Source organism: Scyliorhinus canicula, chromosome 10, assembly GCF_902713615.1.
Source record: "Scyliorhinus canicula chromosome 10, sScyCan1.1, whole genome shotgun sequence".
In the NCBI taxonomy this organism is placed as follows: Eukaryota; Metazoa; Chordata; class Chondrichthyes; order Carcharhiniformes; family Scyliorhinidae; genus Scyliorhinus; species Scyliorhinus canicula.
This window is the reverse complement of record NC_052155.1, coordinates 169,004,825-169,027,419: the sequence shown is the minus strand read 5'-3', so window position 1 is coordinate 169,027,419 and position 22,595 is coordinate 169,004,825. Positions and strand designations below refer to the sequence as shown.

The 22,595-nt window shown below is 44.5% G+C and overlaps 1 protein-coding gene across 2 annotated transcripts in view; it reads right to left on the bottom strand.

The window, feature by feature from the left end:
- LOC119972758 (protein disulfide-isomerase TMX3-like) overlaps positions 1–22,595 on the bottom strand; it is a 161,682-nt gene that overhangs the window by 67,046 nt on the left and 72,041 nt on the right. For both annotated transcript variants that reach the window (XM_038810082.1, XM_038810084.1), the window contains one exon: positions 1,273–1,372. In XM_038810082.1, coding sequence (XP_038666010.1) covers positions 1,273–1,372 — 100 coding nt within the window. The remainder of the gene's footprint in view (positions 1–1,272; positions 1,373–22,595) is intronic.

The following is a 22,595-nucleotide window of genomic DNA, read 5'->3' as shown; positions in this document are numbered from 1 at the left end:
TTCCTGTCCAGCAAAGGTCATCACACACACATCTTGCTGACACTCAACTGACTGCAACTATGATCAGAAGTGGAACTCTCCACTTAACCCTCTTCCCCCGACTTCCTGTCCTCTGATGATGTGCATTTTTTTGTGTCATGAATATATTCTGTGTCAGTAAGGAAAGCAGTGTCTGTGGGCCCGGGACTAATCGGAGTCAAATTCTCTGTGGAGTCTAAGGGATGAAAGGGCAAAAGTATTTTATTTTTGCATTTATATTGAGGCCTGATGCTGGCTTTCGATTTACAGTAAAGAGAGTAGATTTGAAATTTACATTTGGAATTAAGTGTTGGAATTGTTGTGTAGCTATTGAATTTCAAAATAGGTTCAAAGATGTCATGGAACATTTGCGCCTTACAGGAGATTCGTAAGTAAGCAGGGGCAGACGCTTTTAAGATTTTATTGATCCAAATTTGAGATATGACAAGAACATGAAACATTTTAATATGTGGGAAACTCAAGTTTGAAGGAATTTGTGAAGACAATAGAAAACAAAGATAAAAGAGCAAAAAGGTATTCAAGAATTATCAACTGGGAGTTGCTATGGGGGAATCTCTCATCGAAGGCCAGCTTCTCTGTTTTGGCTATGAGAGATTTTTAAATGAAGAAAGCAACTCAATCTTAGGTCAGGATGATATTTCTCCTGTGAAGTAGAATTAGTTTGTTCGAATCTGCCTTTGGAAAACCACATCAGCAAGTTTTGGTTCTGGGAAGTCATACATTGCAAATTGGTTTGCAGTGAAAGGCAATTTCTTAATTTGGGTAATATTTCAAGGATTGTTCAATTAAGAATTGATAACGGCTGTTGCTGAACTATATAGTTTCATTGTGTACCGTTGATAAAACATTTTTGGGGATTATTTTGTACGTTCTTTTCTGTGTATCTTTTATCTTGCGTGTTTAAGTTTTATCTTTTCTTTTAATAAACATTCTTCAAATGTTAAAAGTTATCACTGGAGGTCTGTGCTTTTGAGTTCAGTAGCTATCCCTCCTCGTTTCTACAATATAAAAACAAAACAGATTATGATCAGCCAAAACATCAGCTGCGGTCGTAACACCTCACACCTTTTGTGGTGTTCCTCCCGACTGGCTGATGCAAGTTTGGTGGAAGATTGGCGGAAGCCTCGTTTCCATCGATATTTGAGACATCCTCCAATTATCCAAAGTTAAGGCAACTAATCAGGAGAAATTACTCGAGATTGAGCTATGTTTAAAATGCATTTATTTCCAAACCTTCAACGGAGATTCACCGCCAACATACACAAAGAAAACGGGATGTCTCTTTTGCCAGTGGTCAAACAGCTGCTGAGTGGAAAGTGATCTGACCAGTGGCCTATTAATAAAAACAAATGAAAAAAAGGATCAATTTCACAAACAATAATCAAATGTGCATGTATTGCTGTTTCTACATATCAACTCCCATTCTTTCGACAGTTAGCAACTTGAACACAATAACATGGTGACATTTGGCCTGCAAGCGGTATAGTGAGGAAAATTTGTAATTTCTTGAAAAAGATCTGCGGAATTGGTAATTGTTTTTTAATGAGTTTGCATCAGTTGTAAAGAGATCAACTGTAATTTCCTTGGGGAATAAGAAGTACTGGTTCATGTGACCGGGCAACCCTTCACCTGGAAGCATTACCAACAGGAAGGCAATTAAGACTTGAAGCCACTTGGCTAGCAGACACAAAGCAGAGCTGCAGGCATAAAGGAGAACCACAGGCAGAAGAGCTGGACAAGGAAGGGCAAGATGCATACATTTCTCCAACTAGAGAAGTTAAATGGAGAAAGCCATCAGATAGTAAAGTGAAGAGAAATACCTTAGTACCCAGAACCACAACACAATGCAATTTAGTTCATCAAAGAGAAAGTTGACAGGAACAGGACCACATTGAATTCTTGAGGAGAAACAAATCATTTAAGGAAGTCAGTTTTTCTGTTTGCCAGAGATGAGAGCTCTTTGGAAGAAATGCGTTAAACAGCTAAATAAAAAAAAATCTAAAACCTGGAAATCTGCGTAAATAAATAGCAGATGAGAAAAAGCTGTGTGTTTTCCCAGAAGTGGCTAAAACCATGAGCCAGATTAGTTGGTTGGCTGAAAAGAACTCTGGGAAACTATACCATCAAGACTGTCATGACCCTGGAAAGAAAGGGTTCATAGAAAGTGTGTCTTGCTGATGGTAATCATGGGCGGGATTCTCCCCTACCCGGCGGGGTGGGGGGTCCCGGCGTAGCGCCAACCACTCCGGTGTTGGGCCTCCCCATGGGGGCGGAGAATTTCGCCCCATATCTGTGAAAGCTGTTGTCGGATAGGACTCCTGACCTACCCTATGTGACTATTTGACAGCACACTGTGAACCTGTAGTGCTAATCATGCTGAAGGGGAATGCTTGCGGTTATGCAAGATGTGTCTTTGTCGCGTTGACTATTTAAAGTGAAATTTATACATTTTTATTTGAAGTATCATTTGCCTGTTAATTCATGTTCACTTTGTGTTGGCTCGGATTCATATCAAAGTAAAAGCAATAAAAGTTAGAATCTTGTTAGTAATTTCTTCATTGGGAGGTCATTCAGTAAATTTGGTTATTTTAGTTTACAGCTCCCAGCTGGTTCATATCAATGAACATGAACAACCTGAAGATTGATCTCTGCAATCTCTCCTCATGCAAGCATTATTCAGGTTGGCGTGCAGTTCCTCTCTTCTCATTTCATAATTCTGTCAACAAACATGGCTACTTTATGGTGTAATGGCCTGCAAATATAATACAGATTCAGCCAGACCGCTACAAAACCCAAGCAAAAGAGGCAGAAGTTAGCGTTGCCGAACTTGCTTCCTTATTATTGGGCGGCGAATGTGGACAAGGTGTGGCGGTGGTGGGAAGGAGAAGGGGTAAAGTGGGTTAGGATGGAGGAGGAATCTTGTAAGGGGTCTTGTTTGAGGACTATGGTGACGGCAGCATTGCCAATGGCTCCGAGTAGGTACTCAGGGAGCCCAGTGGTGCTTTCCACGGTGAAGATATGGAATCAGCTGAGGGGGCATTTTAGGGTGGAAGGGATGTTGGTGCTAACTCCGCTGTGCAAGAATCATGGGTCTGAGCCGGGGGGGGGGGGGGAAGGGATGTGAGTGTGTGGATAGTGTATACGGGAGGTGGAGGGAAGTGGGGCTGGTCAAGGTGAGGGATCTGTATTTGGAGGAAGAGTTCGCCAGTCTGGAGGAGCTCAGGGAGAGGGCAGAGCTGCCGAGGGGTAATAAGTTCAGGTGTCTACAGGTTAGGGACTTTGCACGAAAGGTCTGGAGGGGGTTCCCTAGGTTGCCAGGATACACCCTGCTGGAGCGACTGCTGCTTCCAGATGTGGAAGGGGAGGAAAGAATTGGGGATATATATAAGCGGCTGGGGGAGCAGAGAGGCGAGCGGGTGGTGAAGATCAAGGAGCAATGGGAAGTGGAGTTGGGAATGGAGATCAATTGGGGAGTATGGAGTGAGGCACTGCTAAGGGTAAACGGGACCTCCTCTTGTGCAAGGATGAGCCTGATAGAGATTAAGGTGGTGCACAGGGTGCATATGACTCGGGCGAGAATGAGTGGGTTCTTTCAGGGGATAGCAGATGAGTGTGAGAGGTGGGGCGGTGTCAGCGAATCACACGCACATGTTTTGGGGTTGCGAAAAATTGGGAAGATTCTGGGCTGAGTGTTTGCGGTCTTAGCCAGGATAGTGGAGGAGGTAGACCTTTGGTGGCGATATTTGGGGTTTTAGAGAAGCCGGAGCTCATGGAGAGGAGGAAGGCCGATGTCATGGCCTTTGCCTCTCTGATTGCACGGCGACGAATTTTGCTGGAGTGGCGGTCGGCATCGCCACCGGGGGTAGCAGTATGGTTGGGTGACCTGTACGACTACCTGCGGTTAGAGAAGATAAAGTATGAGTGAAGGGGCTCAGCAGGGGAGTTTGAGAAAAAGGTGGGGGATGTTTGTGACCGTGTTTGAGGAGCTGTTCGTCGCCCGGGGGGGGGGGGGGGGGGGGGGGGGGGGGTGTGAAAAATCTGTACAAACTGAATCGCTGATTGTTGGAAAGTATGTTTCTCGGGGTGTTTCATTGCTGCAACCTACTTTCATACAAGTTTGTAATAAAATGCGTTTAAAAAAAAACCCAACAAGACCCATGCAAAACAAATAACAGGTAGATTGAAAAAAAAATGTATAACTACCCCTAAACCTCCTATTAAGTTTTGGGTCTGGATGTCAATTATATTATGGATACAAAAATGTAAACTTAAACTAGCTACTATGGCTTTGGATAGAATAACATGCTATATAGCCCATGTACAAGAATGAAGCAATGGGAGAAAGTCCTTATAATAGAAACAAATTGAACAAGGTAAATTAAACATGCGATGTGGTTGTACAACACAAGTGAAGAGAAATATCCAGTGCAGGAGGCCATTTAGCCCATTGAGTCTGTACAACCCTCTGACAGCACTCTATCTAGGTCCATTCCTCCCCCTCATCCCCATAACCCCACCTAACCTGTACTTCTTTGGACACTGAAAGGGCAATTTTAGCATGGCCAATCCACCTAACCTGCACATGTTTGGACTGTGGGAAGAAATTGGAGCACCTGGAAGAAACCCACGCAGACACGGGGAGAATGTGTAAAATCCACATGGTCACCCAAGTCCGGAATTGAATACGGGCCCCTGGTGCTGTGAAGCAACAGTGCTAATCATAGTGCCACCATGTCGCACAAGATCCACATTATGACCCAATAGTTTAAAAAGAATAATGGATACACACTGAACGTGATTGCATCAAATCTTTTCAAAATTAAGCATGGCTGAAACTGCCAATGTAACATATAAAAGACAGCCTGTGAGTGTGGGAGGCTTATTAGGGAAGGGGTTTGCACGTGCAGCTCCCTGCTGAATCTACCTTACAGTATATCATGCTGAAGGTTCACAATAGCAAAAACTGGTATAATTACGGGGATTCAGGAGCAGTTCAGTACAGTAAACACCTGCCATTCAAGGAGGTTTAGTTTGCAAGAATTCTTACAAAGTGTGAAATTGTGAATGGCAAGCTTGAGCACACGCACTTTCTCTGTGATAACAACGTGGGAAAGGAGCGAGTTCAACATTTTAATTTATGGTGAGTGAAGCTTTGGGCTGCAAACAGTGATTAGATGTACAACCATATTCACGTGAGTAAATTAATTCGCAATACAGGGAGCTGTGAAGGACGGAAGTGAACGGTCATGTAAAATTAATACAGAAAGTACAAGACAACACGGATTAAGACTTCTAACTCTTGATACCATTATCTTTTCAACTTAAAATTTATAGATAACAGCATGCATTTTTATATAGCCCCTTTAACATAGTAAAATGTCCAAGACATTTTAGAGAAAAATTATCATAGTCACAGAGATATTAGAGACATAGCAAAAGTTTGGCGAGAGGTAGGTTTTTAAGGAGCATCTTAGAAGGATGGGACAGAGTGGTAGAGAGGTTTAAGCAGAGAACTTCAAACCTTGAGCCTCAGCAGCTAAAGGCACCAGGCATCATTCTCAAGGTAAATAGTTTGAGAACTAATATTTTACTTTTTCAATAATAATTAAAGGCCATTATGCTAAACCCCCATTTAAAATCTTTCGGTACTGCTTCCACCTACTTCACAAGATTAAAGCTGCCCGGGCAACATGTTATAAATGACATCCCTGGTCATTGAGACTCCAGCGCATATCTCTTCTTGACCATTCCTCACGATTGGTTCTCCTCCACTCTCCAATTGCACAACTTCCATTCTCATGGAAAGTTATCAAAAAAAAAGGTGTTTCACCAGCAAAGACTTCCCTTACCCTTGCTGTGCCGCCATCCTTGGCCTTCTCCTTTATCTTACATACATGCTGCCCTAGGTGACACTTTTTGCACATAATGCATAAGTTTGTCGAATGAAAAGTCAGGGACGAATCAAAATTTTCAAAAACTGACATTCGATTTTAATTGAGTAAAGACATCAAGGAATATGGATCAATGGTCTGGGTCAACAACGATCTGATTAAATGGGGACATGCTTGCAGGGCTACAGGACCTACTCCTGTTCCTATGTTTCTTTTTTGTATCCCCAACGTAACAGTCTGTTCTCTTGCTATTGGTTCACCACTTCATCTGTTTAGGCTTAAACAGACCATGTCTAACTTAATCGGTCATCGTGACTGCTTATTGCCACTTTTGTAACATCGGGCGCAATTCTCCGACCCCCACGCCGGGTGGGAGAATCGCGAGTGCCGGGCGATTCACGCCACGCCGCCCTGGCACCCGCACACGATTCTCCCACACACCCCCAAAACGGCGTGTCGTGTTTTGCGACAGGCCGCTCGGAGAATCGCCGCTTCGGTCGAGCGCCGATTCTCCGGCCCGGATGGGCCGAGCGGCCTGCCTAATCCGACCGGTTCACGCCGGCGCCAACCACACCTGGTCGCTGCCGGCATGAACAACGCGCGACCGCTGTGTGTGGGTCTATCGGGGGTGGACGGAGGATCGAGCACCAGGGGGGTGCTCAGGAGGGGGGGAGGGGGGGGGGGGAGGGAGGGGGGGGAGGGAGGGGAGGGGGGGGGGAGGGAGGGGGGGGGAGAGGGGGAGGGGGGGGGGGGAGAGGGGGGGGGGAGGGGGGGAGGGGGAGGGGGGGTTTGAGTAGGGTGATCATGGCTCGGCACAACATTGAGGGCCGAAGGGCCTGTTCTGTGCTGTACTGTTCTATGTTCTATTTGTTCAAAATTCTGGGGCTTAATTCCCATGCTTCTTCCCACTATTCGATGGCAGTGCCCTCAGTTGCTTAGGTCCTATACCATATCTACAAGAATATAGCCCCAGCCTAAACCTTACCATTTTTCTACTCCTCTTAGTCTTAAAGTTCATTTTGACTGTGTATTTTGTCAAATCTTCTATCTAACTCTCACACATTGTCTCAGTATTTATGTCTTTATTTCTTTTTTCCTCCAACTCTGCAAAACGCCAAGGGGAATTTTCGACCTTAATGAAAAGTTGCTGCCGGTTATAACAAAGTGACAACTTACGGTCAAATAGTGATAACAGTGTAGTTCCATTAAGTGAAACAGCACAAATGATTCATAACGAGCTCTGCCTGAAAGCAGATTTTAGTCTTTGTATTAATAAACCAACTAAGAGAATGTCTATTACTCTGCAATGTATCAACTACACAATTGTCTAAGCTTTAGAGAACTGTATTAATAGGAAGCTAAATGAGCTCATTTCAATTTGTGCCAAAGTGAGAATGCAATCAATGCACTCAATACCATTGCATCAGCAATCTCTATTGCAGGATTTTGAACGTTATTGCATCAGCAGCACAAAACAAAGCAGTTAATTAACACATACATTGCTGATTACGGAATAGTAGCAGTGATTTCAGCCAACTTGATTAGAAACTTGGAATTTGCAGAGTAATCCATAATTTAAAAAAGGAAGATTCTCCCAGTGTCTGTGGGTCTCACCCCCACAATCCAAAGATGTGCAGCTTAGGTGAATTGGCCACTCTAAATTTATATTTTAAAAAAAATATGGAGGCACTTCCGCCAGCATTTTAAGCTGAGGGAATCCTCAAGGCTGGTTCCCATTTGTGATAATCAATTGTTTGAGCCGGAAAGGCTGAATGCCACGTTTGGTGTATGGAAAGAGAAAGGGCTGGAGACAGTGACTGATTTATTCATGATGTGGAGATGCCGGCGTTGGACTGGGGTGGGTACAGTTAGAAGTCTTACAACACCAGGTTAAAGTCCAACAGGTTTGCTTGGAATCACTAGCTTTGGAGCGCAGCTCCTTCATTACCTGATGAAGGAGCTGCGCTCCGAAAGCTAGTGATTCCAAACAAACCGGTTGCACTTTAACCTGGTGTTGTAAGACTGATTTATCCATGGAAGGGTGGTTTGCCAGCCTGGAGGAATTGAAGGAGAAATTTGGGTTGGCAGGCTGGGATGGGTTTAGGTACCTCCAGGTACGGAGCTTTGTGAAGAGGATGTCCGGTGGTGCCGCCACCATCCTCATTCGAGAGGATTCTCTCCTGCTCGGGCCTAGGTGCTTCGGGTCAAAGGTGTGTGACACGTCCGGCATGTATGAACAGATTACAGGGGAGGAGTTGAGCTCGGTGGAAGGGTTAAAGACTAAATGGATAGAGGAATTGGGGCAAAGCTGGAGGAGATGTGGAGTGAGTCGCTGTGACCGGTGAATCCCACTTCTTTGTGTGCAAGATTGAGCCTGATACAGCTCAGAGTGATATTTTGGGCGCACCTCACGAAGGTTAGGATGAGTCAGATTTTTCAGGGAGCGGGGGTATAAATGTGAGCGTTGTTTAAGGGAGCCTGCGCACCACCACACATGTTCTAGTCCTGGTCCAGATTGCTGGATTTTTGGCAGTAATTTTTCAACACCATGTTGCCGAACTTAAGTATTGAACTGGAGCTCTGGCCTTTGGTGGCCATTTTTGGTAGTTTCGGATGTGCCGGAACTATAGAAGGGTGCGGGGACTGATGTCCTAGCTTTCGCCTAGTTGGCGATTCGGAGACGTATCCTGTTGGGGTGACGGTTGATAATGGCGCAAGTGCCTTTGTGTGGTTAGGGGACTTACTGGAATTTTTGCACCTCAAGAAGGTCAAATACATTGTGAGGGGGTCGATTGAAGGGTTCTATCGGAGATGCCGTCCATTCATATTTAATTTCGGGGAGTTGGTCACTGTTAGCTATTTTGGGGGGGGGGGGGGGGGGGGAAGAGAGAGAGAGCTCGGAATAAAGGGTTGTTATTTGGGGTTCTTGCTGTTTGAGTTGAGTTAAGGGTTTTTGGTTGAGGTTTTTGTAAGTTTGTATAAAAAGTGTTAAAATTTTGAATAAAAACATTGAAAAATATTGGTGGGAGGGGCTGTACTGGACCTTACAATGTCCTGTCTCCTAGCGTAGTGGATATATGGAATAAATCAACGTAAATTAATGCTATTGTTTTTAATGTTTTGATCATGTTTAAAAATAATAGGATTTGAAGATGGTCACAACACAATTCATTTGAACAGATTTTTAAAAAAAATTACATAGAGCGAACCAATCTCTAAATAACTCTTTTTTAAAAATCCGTGCCACTTTAAGCTCCACAGCAGTTTGAAACATCATAACTATAATCTTCCAATTGTGTCCATGAAATGCAGGGAAAGAGAGTTTAAAACATGTTGTGTTTTCAGCTGGGTGAAGTAGGCGGAATGGATGAATTTTGACTTGCAACTGAAGCGTGTTCAGAGTCAGGAGTCAGTGAACCAACGGGAGTAGGAGCAGTGGAGAGTAAATGACAGCTAGCAAGTTCACTGGAGGGAGAAAGAATGCACAACACAACATCACAACTGGCTGATGAGCTATTCAGTCAGTTATGTTGAAAGTTGCTGTGCTGGCATATGACATCAAAGGTATCTAAAGTAATAAGCAAATGCAAACATCACAGCTATCCGACCAGTTTGAAACTGAACAGGATCCATGCTTTGTTGAAGAAATAGATAGCTCAGTTTAATCATAATCTTAATGTTAATGTTCTGACTCAAAATAAGCTACCTAATTCACTTCAATGGTCTGGAAACACTGGGTTGGAGTGGTCACATAAAATAATCTGTGCATTGAAATGTAATTCACTTTAGTTGGCTATTCACGTATCAGGTACTTACAAAGGGGTCTCTATCTCCTAAAGAACATCAAGGTTTCTAATTTGCTGAGAAGATGGCAATATCCTACAAGAAAATTTAGCTGGTCAAAGTGAAATGAAGGTTAATGTCAGGTTAATAGCCTGGATTCACAGTAGATTGTCTTAAAATTAGGGGGATATTTTAGTTTTCTTTTAGAGATTGAGTATGGTCATTTAACTCCTCAAAAAATTAAAAACAATTGCACAAATTTTGATAGGACAAATGACATAATATAACAGAAGGAACTGTTACAATCCCAGCAGGTGTTACTCCTGGACAAGTCATATCCTAGGGTGGAACTAGGCCTTACAGATCCTAACCTTGATTTGTTGTTTAGAAACGTGGAAGGTGGCTGAACAAAGTCGCACAATCTGGTGAACTTTTAACAAAGTAATAAAACATTTATTAAACAAGAAAATACATAAGCTACACTACACTACTCCTTCACCCACAACTATACCTTGATAGATATGTACAGATTTGTAAGGATAACACAAGTTACAAAATCTATCTTATACACTAATGTTCTCCGTAACTATACAGACCAATAAACCAATAGATGACCTGTGATCTGACACACCCCATTCTGAAGCCAAGTGACCGATGCCACCCAAAGCGACTTCCATATTCGTCTCATTAACCCCCCCACAGGCGCTTGCCACACTATGAGCCAACAGGTCTTACTGAACTCCGTCTTTCACAAGAGGGTTTCCAATCTCGAAGAACACTGCTTGGAATCTTCTCCCAACTAGGCTTTCACTTGGACATTTTCAACAAGGATCCACCTCCAGGATTTGGATCTCTCCTTCCGATGTTTCTCTCTCCTGGATCGATACATGCATTCAAGCTTCACCTTTCGCGCACTCTCTCTTTGCTACTCAGCCGTTCCAACACACCACTGCTTCAGAGACCCAGAAACATTTGGATGTCTCCTTGGATCTTCTGGTTTCTTGCAGGTCTATATAAATCTGCTTCCTGCAGCTTTCTCTTTTCAATTTGGAGTATTTTCCTCTGTCCCTGTTTTAACGTCACTAAACAGGATCAGTTCGATTCCATCCTTTTATTTATTTTTTTTTAAAAATTTAGATTACCCAATTATTTTTTCCAATTAAGGGGCACTTTAGCGTGGCCAATCCACCTACTCTGCACATTTTTGGGTTGTGGGGGCGAAACCCACGCAGACACGGGGAGAATGTGCAAACTCCACACGGACAGTGACCCAGAGCCGGGATCGAACCTGGGACCTCAGCGCCGTGAGGCGGTTGTGCTAACCACTAGGCCACCGTGCTGCCCTTCCATCCTTTTATTTAACGGTTTTCTAGGACCTTTCTCTTTAGGAACTGCGCAGTTTCCTTTCCCAGTGAACTGTTAAAAACTCGGTTATTTTCCTCAGCAATCTGTTCAGATGACCAACTAGTGAGAGACGTAAACTGCTCCCTTTACACTAGAGCATAATCACCAACTGACATCAAACTACTTTCTGTTTCTCCCAGTTTGTGTGGGTTCCCTGCTGCTAGGCAACAACAGTTTGCCCTACTTTTAAGTTCCCTAAACCTCTTCAAGGGTTGTCTAAAATCATTAAAACGTAGGCACACCAAAAGCCTTGCTGTCTCCACTCAAAAATGAAAGGAGATCACAGGTTTCACCTTTTAACGCAGAAAATATAAATTAAACTTAAAAACGACCTTATTCCTAACCCACAGAAATACAAATACAACTTAAAATTATCCCCAGTTCCTGACAGAATGGACACAATGGCCCTTTTCTCAATTGTTAAGTTCTTATCTCAGTTTTAAGCCACAGGCCATTATAGAATCCATACGATCCTGTCATTCGGTCCATCGAGTCAACACTGGCCCACGAGCACGCCCACCTAGGCCCTCGTCCCATCCCCGCACTTTGATCATGGCCAATCCACGTAACTCGCACATCTTTGGACTGTGGGAGGAAACTGGAGCACCCGGAGGAAACCCAGGCAGACACGGGGAGAATGTGCAAACTCCACAGTCACCCAATGCTGGAATCGAACCCTAGATCATAAAATAGAAATCATGGCAAAAGCCACTTCAAAAAGGCTGTTCATAAGCCATTTATAGACTTTGTCAAGTAGTTATGAACCATTGGCCTACATAAAACTACTGGCAATTGTTAAATCTGCAGCCTTTTTACTACTCTTCTGAACGGACCTTAGAGCGGTGGAACTAATACCAGCGGATTCAGTTGGTGGGCCTCTGGTAACAAATAGGAGGAACCCTAGTCCTTTGGCTCAATCATGGAGGTATCCTCGAGAGGATGCCCTGATCAATGTCTTTAGGGTTTGGTAATACTGCTCAAAGCCCCTTGTGATTACAGGTAGCAAGTTCAGAACTTCAACCATGTTAAGCCAAGATTACTCATTACCTGTTGAAAAATACTGGACATCAAATTCACGCCCGATTCCACTGGTGTGCAGCCCATTTCAGGCAAAGAACTTTAGGCCCTCGACCACTACTTCTGGCTGAGTGCTCAGGGCTTATGTGGAAAAATGGTAGCCACATCCATGGTGGCAAGATGAAACTGGTAACTCTATTTTGTTTTTAATAAGGACTCCACACAAATCACCAACACCTTTTGCTGAATGGTTGCTCAAAAGCTGGTGTGGAAATCAGTGGAGAAGGTTTTATTGAGGGTTGGAGCTTCCGCACAACTTGATATGTATGGCAGGTTTTACAGAACTCTACCCATCATTCTGGAGGTGCTGCCAATATAAAATGCTGGCTTATGTGAACTTGGATTTTTCTGACGCCAACATGTCTAGCCATTAGAATTTGATTGGCATCCTCAATATCTCTCTACGGTACCGTGGCAACACCACAATCAGGTGGACCATTGTCCACTCTTCATCCGCAGGTCTGTGAGAAAGTCTCCACTTCCTCATCAGGACTAATTTTTAAAAATAGTAATAGTCCAAACCTGTCTCTGCTTCATCTTCAGGCAGGGCAGTTTGTACTAACATTTTTAACACTGAATTGGCTTTCTGAGCCTTGACCAAAGAATTGCTTAATCGAAAACAGAAACTAGGGCAGGCATGCTGAGGGCGTGACACCGAGAGTGCGCGTGGCTGACGGGGCGAGAGAGAACGCAACGGAGAGGGAGAGCGCGTCAGAGAGAGCGTGACATTGAGAGAGAGCGTGACATTGAGAGAGAGCGTGACATTGAGAGAGAGCGTGACATTGAGAGAGAGCGTGACATTGAGAGAGAGCGTGACAGAGCGAGCGTGACAGAGCGAGCGTGACAGAGCGAGCGTGACAGAGCGAGCGTGACAGAGAGAGCGTGACAGAGAGAGCGTGACAGAGAGAGAGCGCGCAACCGAGAAAGAGAGCGATGGAGAGAGAAAGAGAGCACGCCACGGAGAGAGAGAACGCCATGGAGAGAGAGTGTGAGTGACAGAGAGAGAGTGAGCGACAGAAAGAGAGAAAGAGAGCAACAGAGAGAGAAAGAGAGCGACAGAGAGAGTGAGAGCGACGGAGAGAGAGAAAGAGCGACGAGAGAAAGAAAGAGAGCGACTGAGAGGAAGAAAGAGAGCGATGGAGAGAGAGAAAGAGCTCGACGGAGAGAGAGAAAGAGCGATGGAGAGAATAAGAGCCACAGAAAGAGAGCAACAGAGAGAACAGCAGAGGGGTGTGAAACCCACTGTTCTTTTCGCATCTACTGCTTGTTCTCTTCTGCAGTGAAAGCAGGTCCTTGAACACACAGGGTTGTCTTGTCACATGACTGCCCCTCCCCTCCAAATGTCCAGTGACCCAAATATGGTTGTGGTCAGTATATACCAGTTATCTTGGGTTAGATCATGGCGGTGAACTTCTCTCTCAGCCAGGTCCCCTACTCCAAGTTATCATGTCTCCTTTGTTCTCCACTTATGAGTATCCAGGTGATTATCTGGACACTTTGCTAATTGAATAGGAAAAGACCCCACTCATGTCTTTCAAGGCAATTTTCCTGGTATGGCTTCTAGGTATAGTGATGCAAAAATGCAGCCATCATAAATTCAATTGTTAAGTCAGATGACCTCCACTTCATGCTGATTATCCTGCATTTAACTGTGCCTTTCTAAATGAAAATTAATACTGCTCCTCAGGTTATTTTCCAATTGTTTGCCTAACACCAAGGTTAGGGATGACAGGTCTTGTGCAAAAATCAAAGTAGCTCCACAGCAGCTTAAGGTTTCCATGCTCCACTGAATTATCCAGATAACCCCAGTTTATAACTAAATCCGATTTCAAGACACAATTTAATGCTGTCCCCTCCCTCCATAGACGGGTTTGGAGAAGGGAGACACTTGATTGGGCGTTGGACCCCACTGTCCCAATTCAGACTATCAAATTGCAGGTGGCAGCCACTTTAGAGCCCGATCCTGCCACTGCAAGTATTGAACAGCAGCAGATGGGGAACATGTCAAACAATTTCAACCGTAAAGTACATTCATACGGGTTTGCTTGCGGCTTGAGACTGGGGGTCTCACTACTCAGGGACCCTGGGCGGGATTCTCCGACTCCCCCGCCGGTGGAGGCCCTTTGGCGAAATTGGCACAGCGCCAACCATTGCAGCACCGGCCTGGCCCCCGAATGTGCGGAGGATTCCGCACCTTCCAGGCGGGCCAACGCCGGAGTGGTTCACGCCACTCCTTGGCGGCAGTACGGCCCGCCGGATACCGGAGATGCACGGCCCCTGTGTTTGCTCAAGGAACCTGGCATCAGGTAAGTCATCTCCCTGCCCTTTCTATCAACTCCGTTCCCCATTTTCTGGCACCTCCTCCCTCTTACCCCTAACCCACCCAGGGTTTCATCACAATATCTGGTGAAGGCCAAGTGTAATAATGGCAGTGGCCACTGCTCCTCGTGCTTCTGCCAGTACTGGAAAGCTTTCAGTCTCTGACTGGTTGGCAGTTTTTGGGGTGAGACATCTGCCTTGCACCGGGCTTAATTCAACTGAAGCCTGACCATGCACAAGTACGTACTGTCACGCGTCCCAAAAATGATTGGCACCGGGTTCCCACCAGTAAACATTAGCAATGCTTACAATGTAGTATTGCTGTGTTCAAAACTAATGCAGGGTGACACATTCAAGGGACAGGGGTGAGCATTCCACAAATCCAAATCACACACAAATTATGTCTGGGATTAGGAATTGCAAACAGTAAATGGTGGAACTACTCAGCAGGTCTGGTAGCTCCTGGGTAAAGAGAGTTAACGTTTCAGGCTGAGATGCTGGCAGACCCAATGAATATTTCCAGCATTTTCACTTGAATTTCAGATTTCTACTTTCTACACGAGTTTGCTTTTGTATATTAAGCATTGCATGCTTAATTGATGATTATATTCAAAGCTGAGCATAATGGATTTCTTAGCATGATGGTGCTAAATAAATGAAGGATCTGAGGTTAAGGCAAGAGAGCGGAGTCGATGTAAAGGTTCAGCCAGGATCTTATTAAATTGCACAACAGAAATAACAATGTCTTGTATTTACATAGCATCTTGAATGTGATAAAATGTCCAGAGGTGCTTCACAGGGGATCATAAAACATAATCAGACATTGAGCCACATTATAAGTCCAAACCTTGATGAGAGAGGTAGGTTTTAAGCAAAGTCTTAAAGGGGCAAAGCACAATAGAGAGTCTGGAGCTTTAGGAGGGAATTTCCAGAGTTAGGATCTAGTCTCATGAAGGCATCGCCAGTAATGGTGGAGTGATTAAAGTTGGGGATGCTCAAGAAGCTAGAATCACAGGATGGCTCACAGGGTGAAACAGGAGCTGGCTACTGCAATAGGAAGGATTGAGACCATGGATGGATTTGAAAACAAGAATGGGAATCTTAAAATCAGGAATTGAGGCACCACTTAACTTGAAGCAATATAGGTCAGTGAGCACAAAGGTGGTGGGTGAATGGGACTTAGAATCTTTACAGTGAAGGAGGTCATTCAGCACATCAAGTCTGCACCGACCCCTCAAAAGAGCACCCTAACTACGTCCAATCCCCTGCCCTATCCCTGTAATCCCACATAATTTTTGGACATTAAGGGGCAATTTAGCAAGGCCAATCCACCTAACCCGCACAGCTTTGGTCTGTGGGAGGAAACCGGAGCACCCGGAGGAAACTCACTCAGAGATGGGAAGAACATACAAACTCCACACAGAGTGACCCAAGGTGTGAATTGGACCCAGTCCCCTGGCACTGTGAGGCAGCAGTGCCAACCACTGTACCACTCATTAACTTGCTGCATGCTAGAACACAGACAACAGAACTTTGGGATGCCCTCAAGTTTATGGCAGGTTGAACATGGGAGGCTAACCAGGAATGCATTAAAATAGTCAACTTCAAAGGTAACATAGGCATAGGTGAAGATTTCAGCAGCAAATGAGCTGAGGCAGAAGATGTTTGGAGTAGAAATAGACACTCTTCGTGACAGCATGGATCTCCATTTGAAAGTTCATCTCAAGGGCTCCCGAACAGGCGCCTGAATGTGGCGTCTAGGGGCTTTTCACAATAACTTCATTGCAGTGTTAATGTAAGCCTACTTCTGACAAGAAAGATTTTTAAAAAATGGCACTGAACCTGTGAGCAGTCTTTGTGGAAACTGACCTTGTGTTTTAGAATTATGTCAGCTGACAGGGCAGCAAGGTCAGATTAGAAATAAGAGATGGTCAAGGATAGATTCTCGGAGGACAATAGAGGTAAATGATCTACTGTATGAGCTACCCTGCTCTTAGTTTTTATTTTTGGAGGAATTGTAACCATTGGTAATGAATGGATAGGCTGGGACTCTTTTCTCTAGGAAAGAGAAGGCTAAGCATCCTACTAGAAGTCTTAAAAATTATGAAGTGGTTTGATTGGGTACATGTAGAAAAGACTTGTTGGGGAGTCCAAAACTAGAGGCCAAAAATGAGATTAACACTAATAAAATCAATAAAGAATTCAGGGGAAACTTCTTTACCCAGAGCATGCTTACAATGTGGAATTTGCTGGTACTTGGATTAGTTGAACCGAACAACATGGATGCTTTATGGGAAAGCTAGATAAATACATTTGGGGGAAAGGAATGGAAAGATAAGGCTTGATGAGGTGGATTTCCAGGAGACTAGTGTAGACTATAGGCATCATCACAATCCAGTTGGCCAAACAGAATTTACAGCACAGTAACAATTATATCTAAGTGATGGTCAGGCTTGTGCTTTGGAAACCTGCAAGTACACTGTGCAAGATCAATCATCCCTGCTGTACCAATGGAAAGCTTATAGTGGGCACACCTGCTGATGGGAATGCTATAAATAAGACCGTGTAGCAGGTGCTAAACACTACTCTACCTCATCAGTAAACATTTTTAAAATGGCAATCTCCGGCTTGTGCAGATCGACAAATTCTTTAGGTTTATGCGAGGACAATTTGCTGATGATGAAAAGATTTGTAATTAAAATTGCCATCATATTACTGGAGCTGCTGGGGGTTATTTTAACCAAACTGCAATTTTGCATCAATACTGACCCAGAGTCGATTCAGGAGATGCTAATCTCAACAGTGTGATGGCAAATATGGTGCCAGCTTACAACTTCACAAAGGGTCAATGGTTCAGAAATTAGGTTATCTCAGGTAAAAACCATGCTACATGGTTTACAGACAGCTTTGGCAGGTGCCCATCAACCCGTAATGTTAACTTGCTTTCTCTTTCCACAGATGCGGCCTGCTATGCTGAGTATTTCCAGCATTCTTTGTTTCTATTTTAGAGGAAGATCAGACCTGGATGCAAATCTAATTTTGAGCTCATAGTGGAGCTCACAATGGAGCCTTGGAAAGTGGATATGATGAGATGACAATCTAATTCTGACCATGCATGCTTCACTGATCAGATAAGTGCTAGCAACAGTCTAATCCAGCAGATGGCAGGCATGTATACCTGTAGGAGGCATAGAGGCAAGGATATGAGTGATCAGAGAAACAAATGCATGGAAAACAAATTGTCAAATGGAAGTATTGGAACTTTAACAAAAAACAACAGCAGAGTAATATTAAACAATAATGGTGAAAAATTGAAAGTGAAGGAAGGAAACTTGCTTGAAATTGCAAAATGACTTTGTACTCACACAGAAGTATTAGCATAATTTGACTATAAGTTGACTATGCCACTTTTAATACTTCTTTCTGCTGGTCCTCTGTGCCAGGCACTATTTCTAACTATGGAGCAACATGTTCCTAGGCTTCCGCCCCATTCTAAAATAATCTGTTTTATGGTCACCTCGGATAATGCTTCTTCCATTTTCCCTTCTTTTTCCATTCGACAAAACAATACAATCAGAAATTTAGCGAATGAGAATCAATTCTTAAGGGCAGCACGGTAGCATTGTGGATAGCACAATTGCTTCGCAGCTCCAGGGTCCCAGGTTCGATTCCTACTTGGGTCACTGTCTGTGCGGAGTCTGCACATCCTCCCCGTGTGTGCGTGGGTTTCCTCCGGTTTCCTCCCACAGTCCAAAGATGTGCAGGTTAGGTGGATTGACCATGATAAATTGCCCTTAGTGTTGGGTGGGGTTACTGGGTTATGGTGTAGGGTGCAGGTGTTGACCTTGAGTAGGGTGCTCTTTCCAAGAGCCGATGGGCCGAATGGCCTCCTTCTGCACTGTAAATTCTATGATAATACGAGAAACCTGGTTTTAACCCATTCTGAGCAGACTAGTTCCCCTATGTATTATACTGTTGTGCACACAGTATGTTAGGCAGCATCAACTGCCAGATGGTGGTCATGATAAGAACAAAGAGCAGTACAGCACAGGAACAGGCCCATTAGCCCTCCAAGCCTGTACCGGTCATGATACTGGACTCTCAACCTAGCACTATCTTGTGAAATTAAATTTGATAAATATACCAACTCATGTACTGGCACCAGAAAACCTTTTTCATTAAAACCCAAATTACTTGTGAATATCTTTCAAGGAGGGATCCGGTCAGGTCTGGCCTAAACGTGACTGAATCCCACAACACTTGCTTGACTCTTTATGGCAAGACGCCCAGATTTTGGTGACTTGAGATCTACTTTTTCCAACATTAACCCACAACGATCCATCCATGCAGTCCCCTACTGCATCCTCCCCCACTGGGACATTACGTTGCACAATGTAGGTCATATACCTCCTGTCTATGGATAAAAAGAAAATGCACCAAACACACGCTTCATGTAAAGATTTCCTCCCCGAAAGGGCATCAGTAATGCAGGTGGGCTTTTACAACTATCTGACAATTTTGTGGTCAACTGTTTCAGAATTTTAACCAAGTTTAATTCATTGAATTTTAATTCTTCAATACAGTAGTCCCCCATTATACCGCGCTCTGCAATACCGTGGTTCGCGATATATGGCGGGGGGGCTTATGGACCCCAACTGTCAGCTTCCCTCTCCGGATCAAAGTGAGCCGGCCGCTGAAATTGACACTGCCGGCTGCTCTCTCCCTCCAATCAGCCGGCAGTGTCAATTTCAGCGGCCGGCTCACTTTGATCCGGAGAGGGAAGCTGCTCTCTCACTGAAACAATCAGCCAGCCGCTGAAATTGACACTGCCGGCTGCTCTCTCCCTCCAATCCAACTTTTAAGTTGTTAAAAATGCAGCAGTGCTTGTTTTAATTAGATCCACGATGGGGGTTTTAAATTTATTTTAAAATCTATGCATGCGCTTCCCATTGTGAGTCTACGGGGGTCTGACCTCTCCCCCCGCCCCCCGTAGACTCACAATGGGAAGCGCATGCATAGATTTTAAAATAAATTTAAAACCCCCATCGTGGATATCCGCGGCTCGGATGCAACGCGGGTGGCTGTCTTGGACCCCAACACCCGCGTTATAAAGGGGGACTACTGTAGCATGACGGGATTTAATGAATCCAGGCCTTTGGATTACAAATTCTGTGGCACAACATATGATTCTGTACTCTAAATCGTAAAGTTTAAAGTTGTGTAATATTCAGTTGGCACTTATCCTATGGGTCCCGGATGTATTTTATTTTCAACGTGAATAAGTAAGAATACTTTTGTGCTCCTTACCCACTAGGTATTGGGTTTGGACCCATGAATAAAATCTTACATTATTGCAGTAAATGTTACTTGTATTGCACCTTGTTTTTTCAGTCAACAGGGGTAAGGGGGAGTTACATTTCATCAGCGCGGGCAAAACAGCATCTAATTTTGTTTCCATTGCACCATTATATAAAGTTTACTGTTGCCCTTTTCAGGGAGAAAGCGGGGGAAGAAAGCACCGACTCTGCGCATGGGCAGAAAGCGCGTGGTCGACTGGAAACAAGTTCCCCATTGACCGTGATAGACGTTTTGAACATCTCTGCTTATGGCCTCTGAAGTGTAGAAACTATTATGCAGCTAATTGATGATTCAAAACGGTGCAGAAAGTACATCTCCACACAACAATGCAAGGCACGTGTATAAAAGTTTTTAAAATATATTTTTGTTCAAAAAATTGTGAATGATAACACACAGAATAGTCTAGCAAATTTAAACAACTTTTATAAAAATATCCCCCACCACAGCCCCACCCAACCCATAATAACCCAGAACCCCCTCTACTCCTGCCCACTTTGCTAAATGCTGATGTCAACCAGTTCCTTAAAGAAGGTAATGAAGAGCATCCACCTTGAGTAAAATCCCTCCTCCGATTCCCTAATGGTGACTTATTGTTTCCAAATGCAGGAATTCAAACAAATCCCCCAGCCCTGACGACGCCTTCGGCAGTGCCGATACTCTCCATCCGAGCAAGACTCACCTGCAACCCCAGCAAGTCCGACACTCCAAAGAAGGAAACCCAGAACTAAACCAGCTTAGGACAAGACCAAAACATGTGCGAGTGGTTCGCCGGCCCCCTTGAACAACGCTCACATCTATCCTCTACACCCGGGAAGAACCCACTCATATGTGCCCTGGTCAAGTGCCCTAGACGCCACTTTAAACTGTATTAAACTTAACCTCACACATGAGGAGATATAGTTAACCCTTTGTAGAGCCTCACTCCACACCCCCATCCAAAACCAAACCTATCTCTTCCTCCCATTTTCCCTTTACTTCCTCCATCAAAGTCGTTTCCATTACCACCATCTGCCCATCTATGTCTGATATCTTCCCTTCCTCTACCTCGTCGAGAGACAACACCTTGTCCATAAATGAAGGCGCCGGCAACCAGGAAACAAAGAGAGCTCCTTACAAACAACATTTTGGACCTGCAAATACCTAAAATCATTCCCTCTTGGGAGTTCAAACTTCTTCACTAACTCCTCCAGCTCAGCAAACCTATCCTCCACGAATAAATCCCTAAACCTCGCAATCCCCTCTTCTTCCAGATTTTGTATGTCAAGTCCATCCCACCTGGTACAAACCCATGGTTCCCACAGCAGTACCGGCCGCAACATAGACCCTAATTTAAAGTACTGCCTGAATTGCTTCCATATTCTTAGAGGTTATTACAACTGGGCTCAAAGAGAACCCAGCCGAAGAGAACTGACATAGGGCAGGAACAAGTGCCCTGAAGCTTAAACCTATACAAGCAGCCTCCTCCACCCGCCCCCATACCGACACCCTAAATTGCACCGTACTTTCTCAATGTTTGCTGCCCAGTAATAGTACATCAGATTAGGGAGCGCCAACCCCCAACTCCCCATCCCTCTGCAAGATAATCCTTTGAACCGTGAGGGGGGGTCTCACCCACCCACACAAAAATAAAAATTAACTTGTTGACCCTACTAAAAGTAGACTTAGGAAAGACTGGTAGACATTGAAACACAAACAAAAACCTTGTAAGAATGTTGATCTTAACCATCTCACTCTTCCTGTCAAAGACAACGGGAGAGCATCCCACCTCTCCAAATCTGCCTTCATCCCCTCTACCAGACTGGTCAGGTTCAACTTATGCAATGAGGTCCAATCATGAGCCACCCGTATTCCCAGATACCGAAAACTAGTCCTGGCCAACCAAAACCGTAGCCTCCCCAGATCCACTCCCATCCCAGAGGGTTCACCGGAAATACCATAATCATTCTTGCCCATGTTCAATCTATATCCGGAAAAGGAACCAAACTCGTTAGGCACTTCCATTATCCTGCCTGCGTTAGCGAGAGGATCCGTAACATATATCAACAAATCGTCCGCATATAGGAAAACCCGAAGCTTCCTACCTCCCCTCTCTATACCCTTCCACCAGGCCGATGATCAAGTACAATAGCCAATGGCTCAATTGCTAAAGCAAACCGTAATGGGGAAGTGGACATCCCTGCCTTGCACCCCAAACTCAGTCCAAACATGTCCAACAGGTGAGCTGCCAACACGTGTAGCGAACCGCTTATAAAATTCCACAGGGAACCTGGTGGGCCCGGTACCTTCCGATTGCATTGAACAAATACATTTCCTCCAACCCAAGCGGCACCGCCTGACTTTTTTATCTTTCAACCCCCGGGAAAACCAATCCATCCAGAAACTGCACAATAGTTGAGACTTCCTCTGGAGGCTCAGATGTGTATGGCGCCCGGTAAAACATCTCGAACACCTAGTGGACCTTCTGCAGCGCAGAAACCAATCCCCCAAAACCCTTGTCCTTAACTTGGACCATCTCCCGCAAGGCCGCCTGGTGAGCCAACAAATGGCTAAACTTCTCCCCGTCTTAAAACAACGAAGTTGGCTCATTGTAATCCTCGTTGACACTAACTCACTCCATTTGTAGCTGCTTCCTCTCTGCTAACAGCTCCGCCATTATCATACGCCTTTTTGCCAGTTCTGCCCCAACATCCTGATAGATTCTGATCAAAGGACTCCCCATCCACA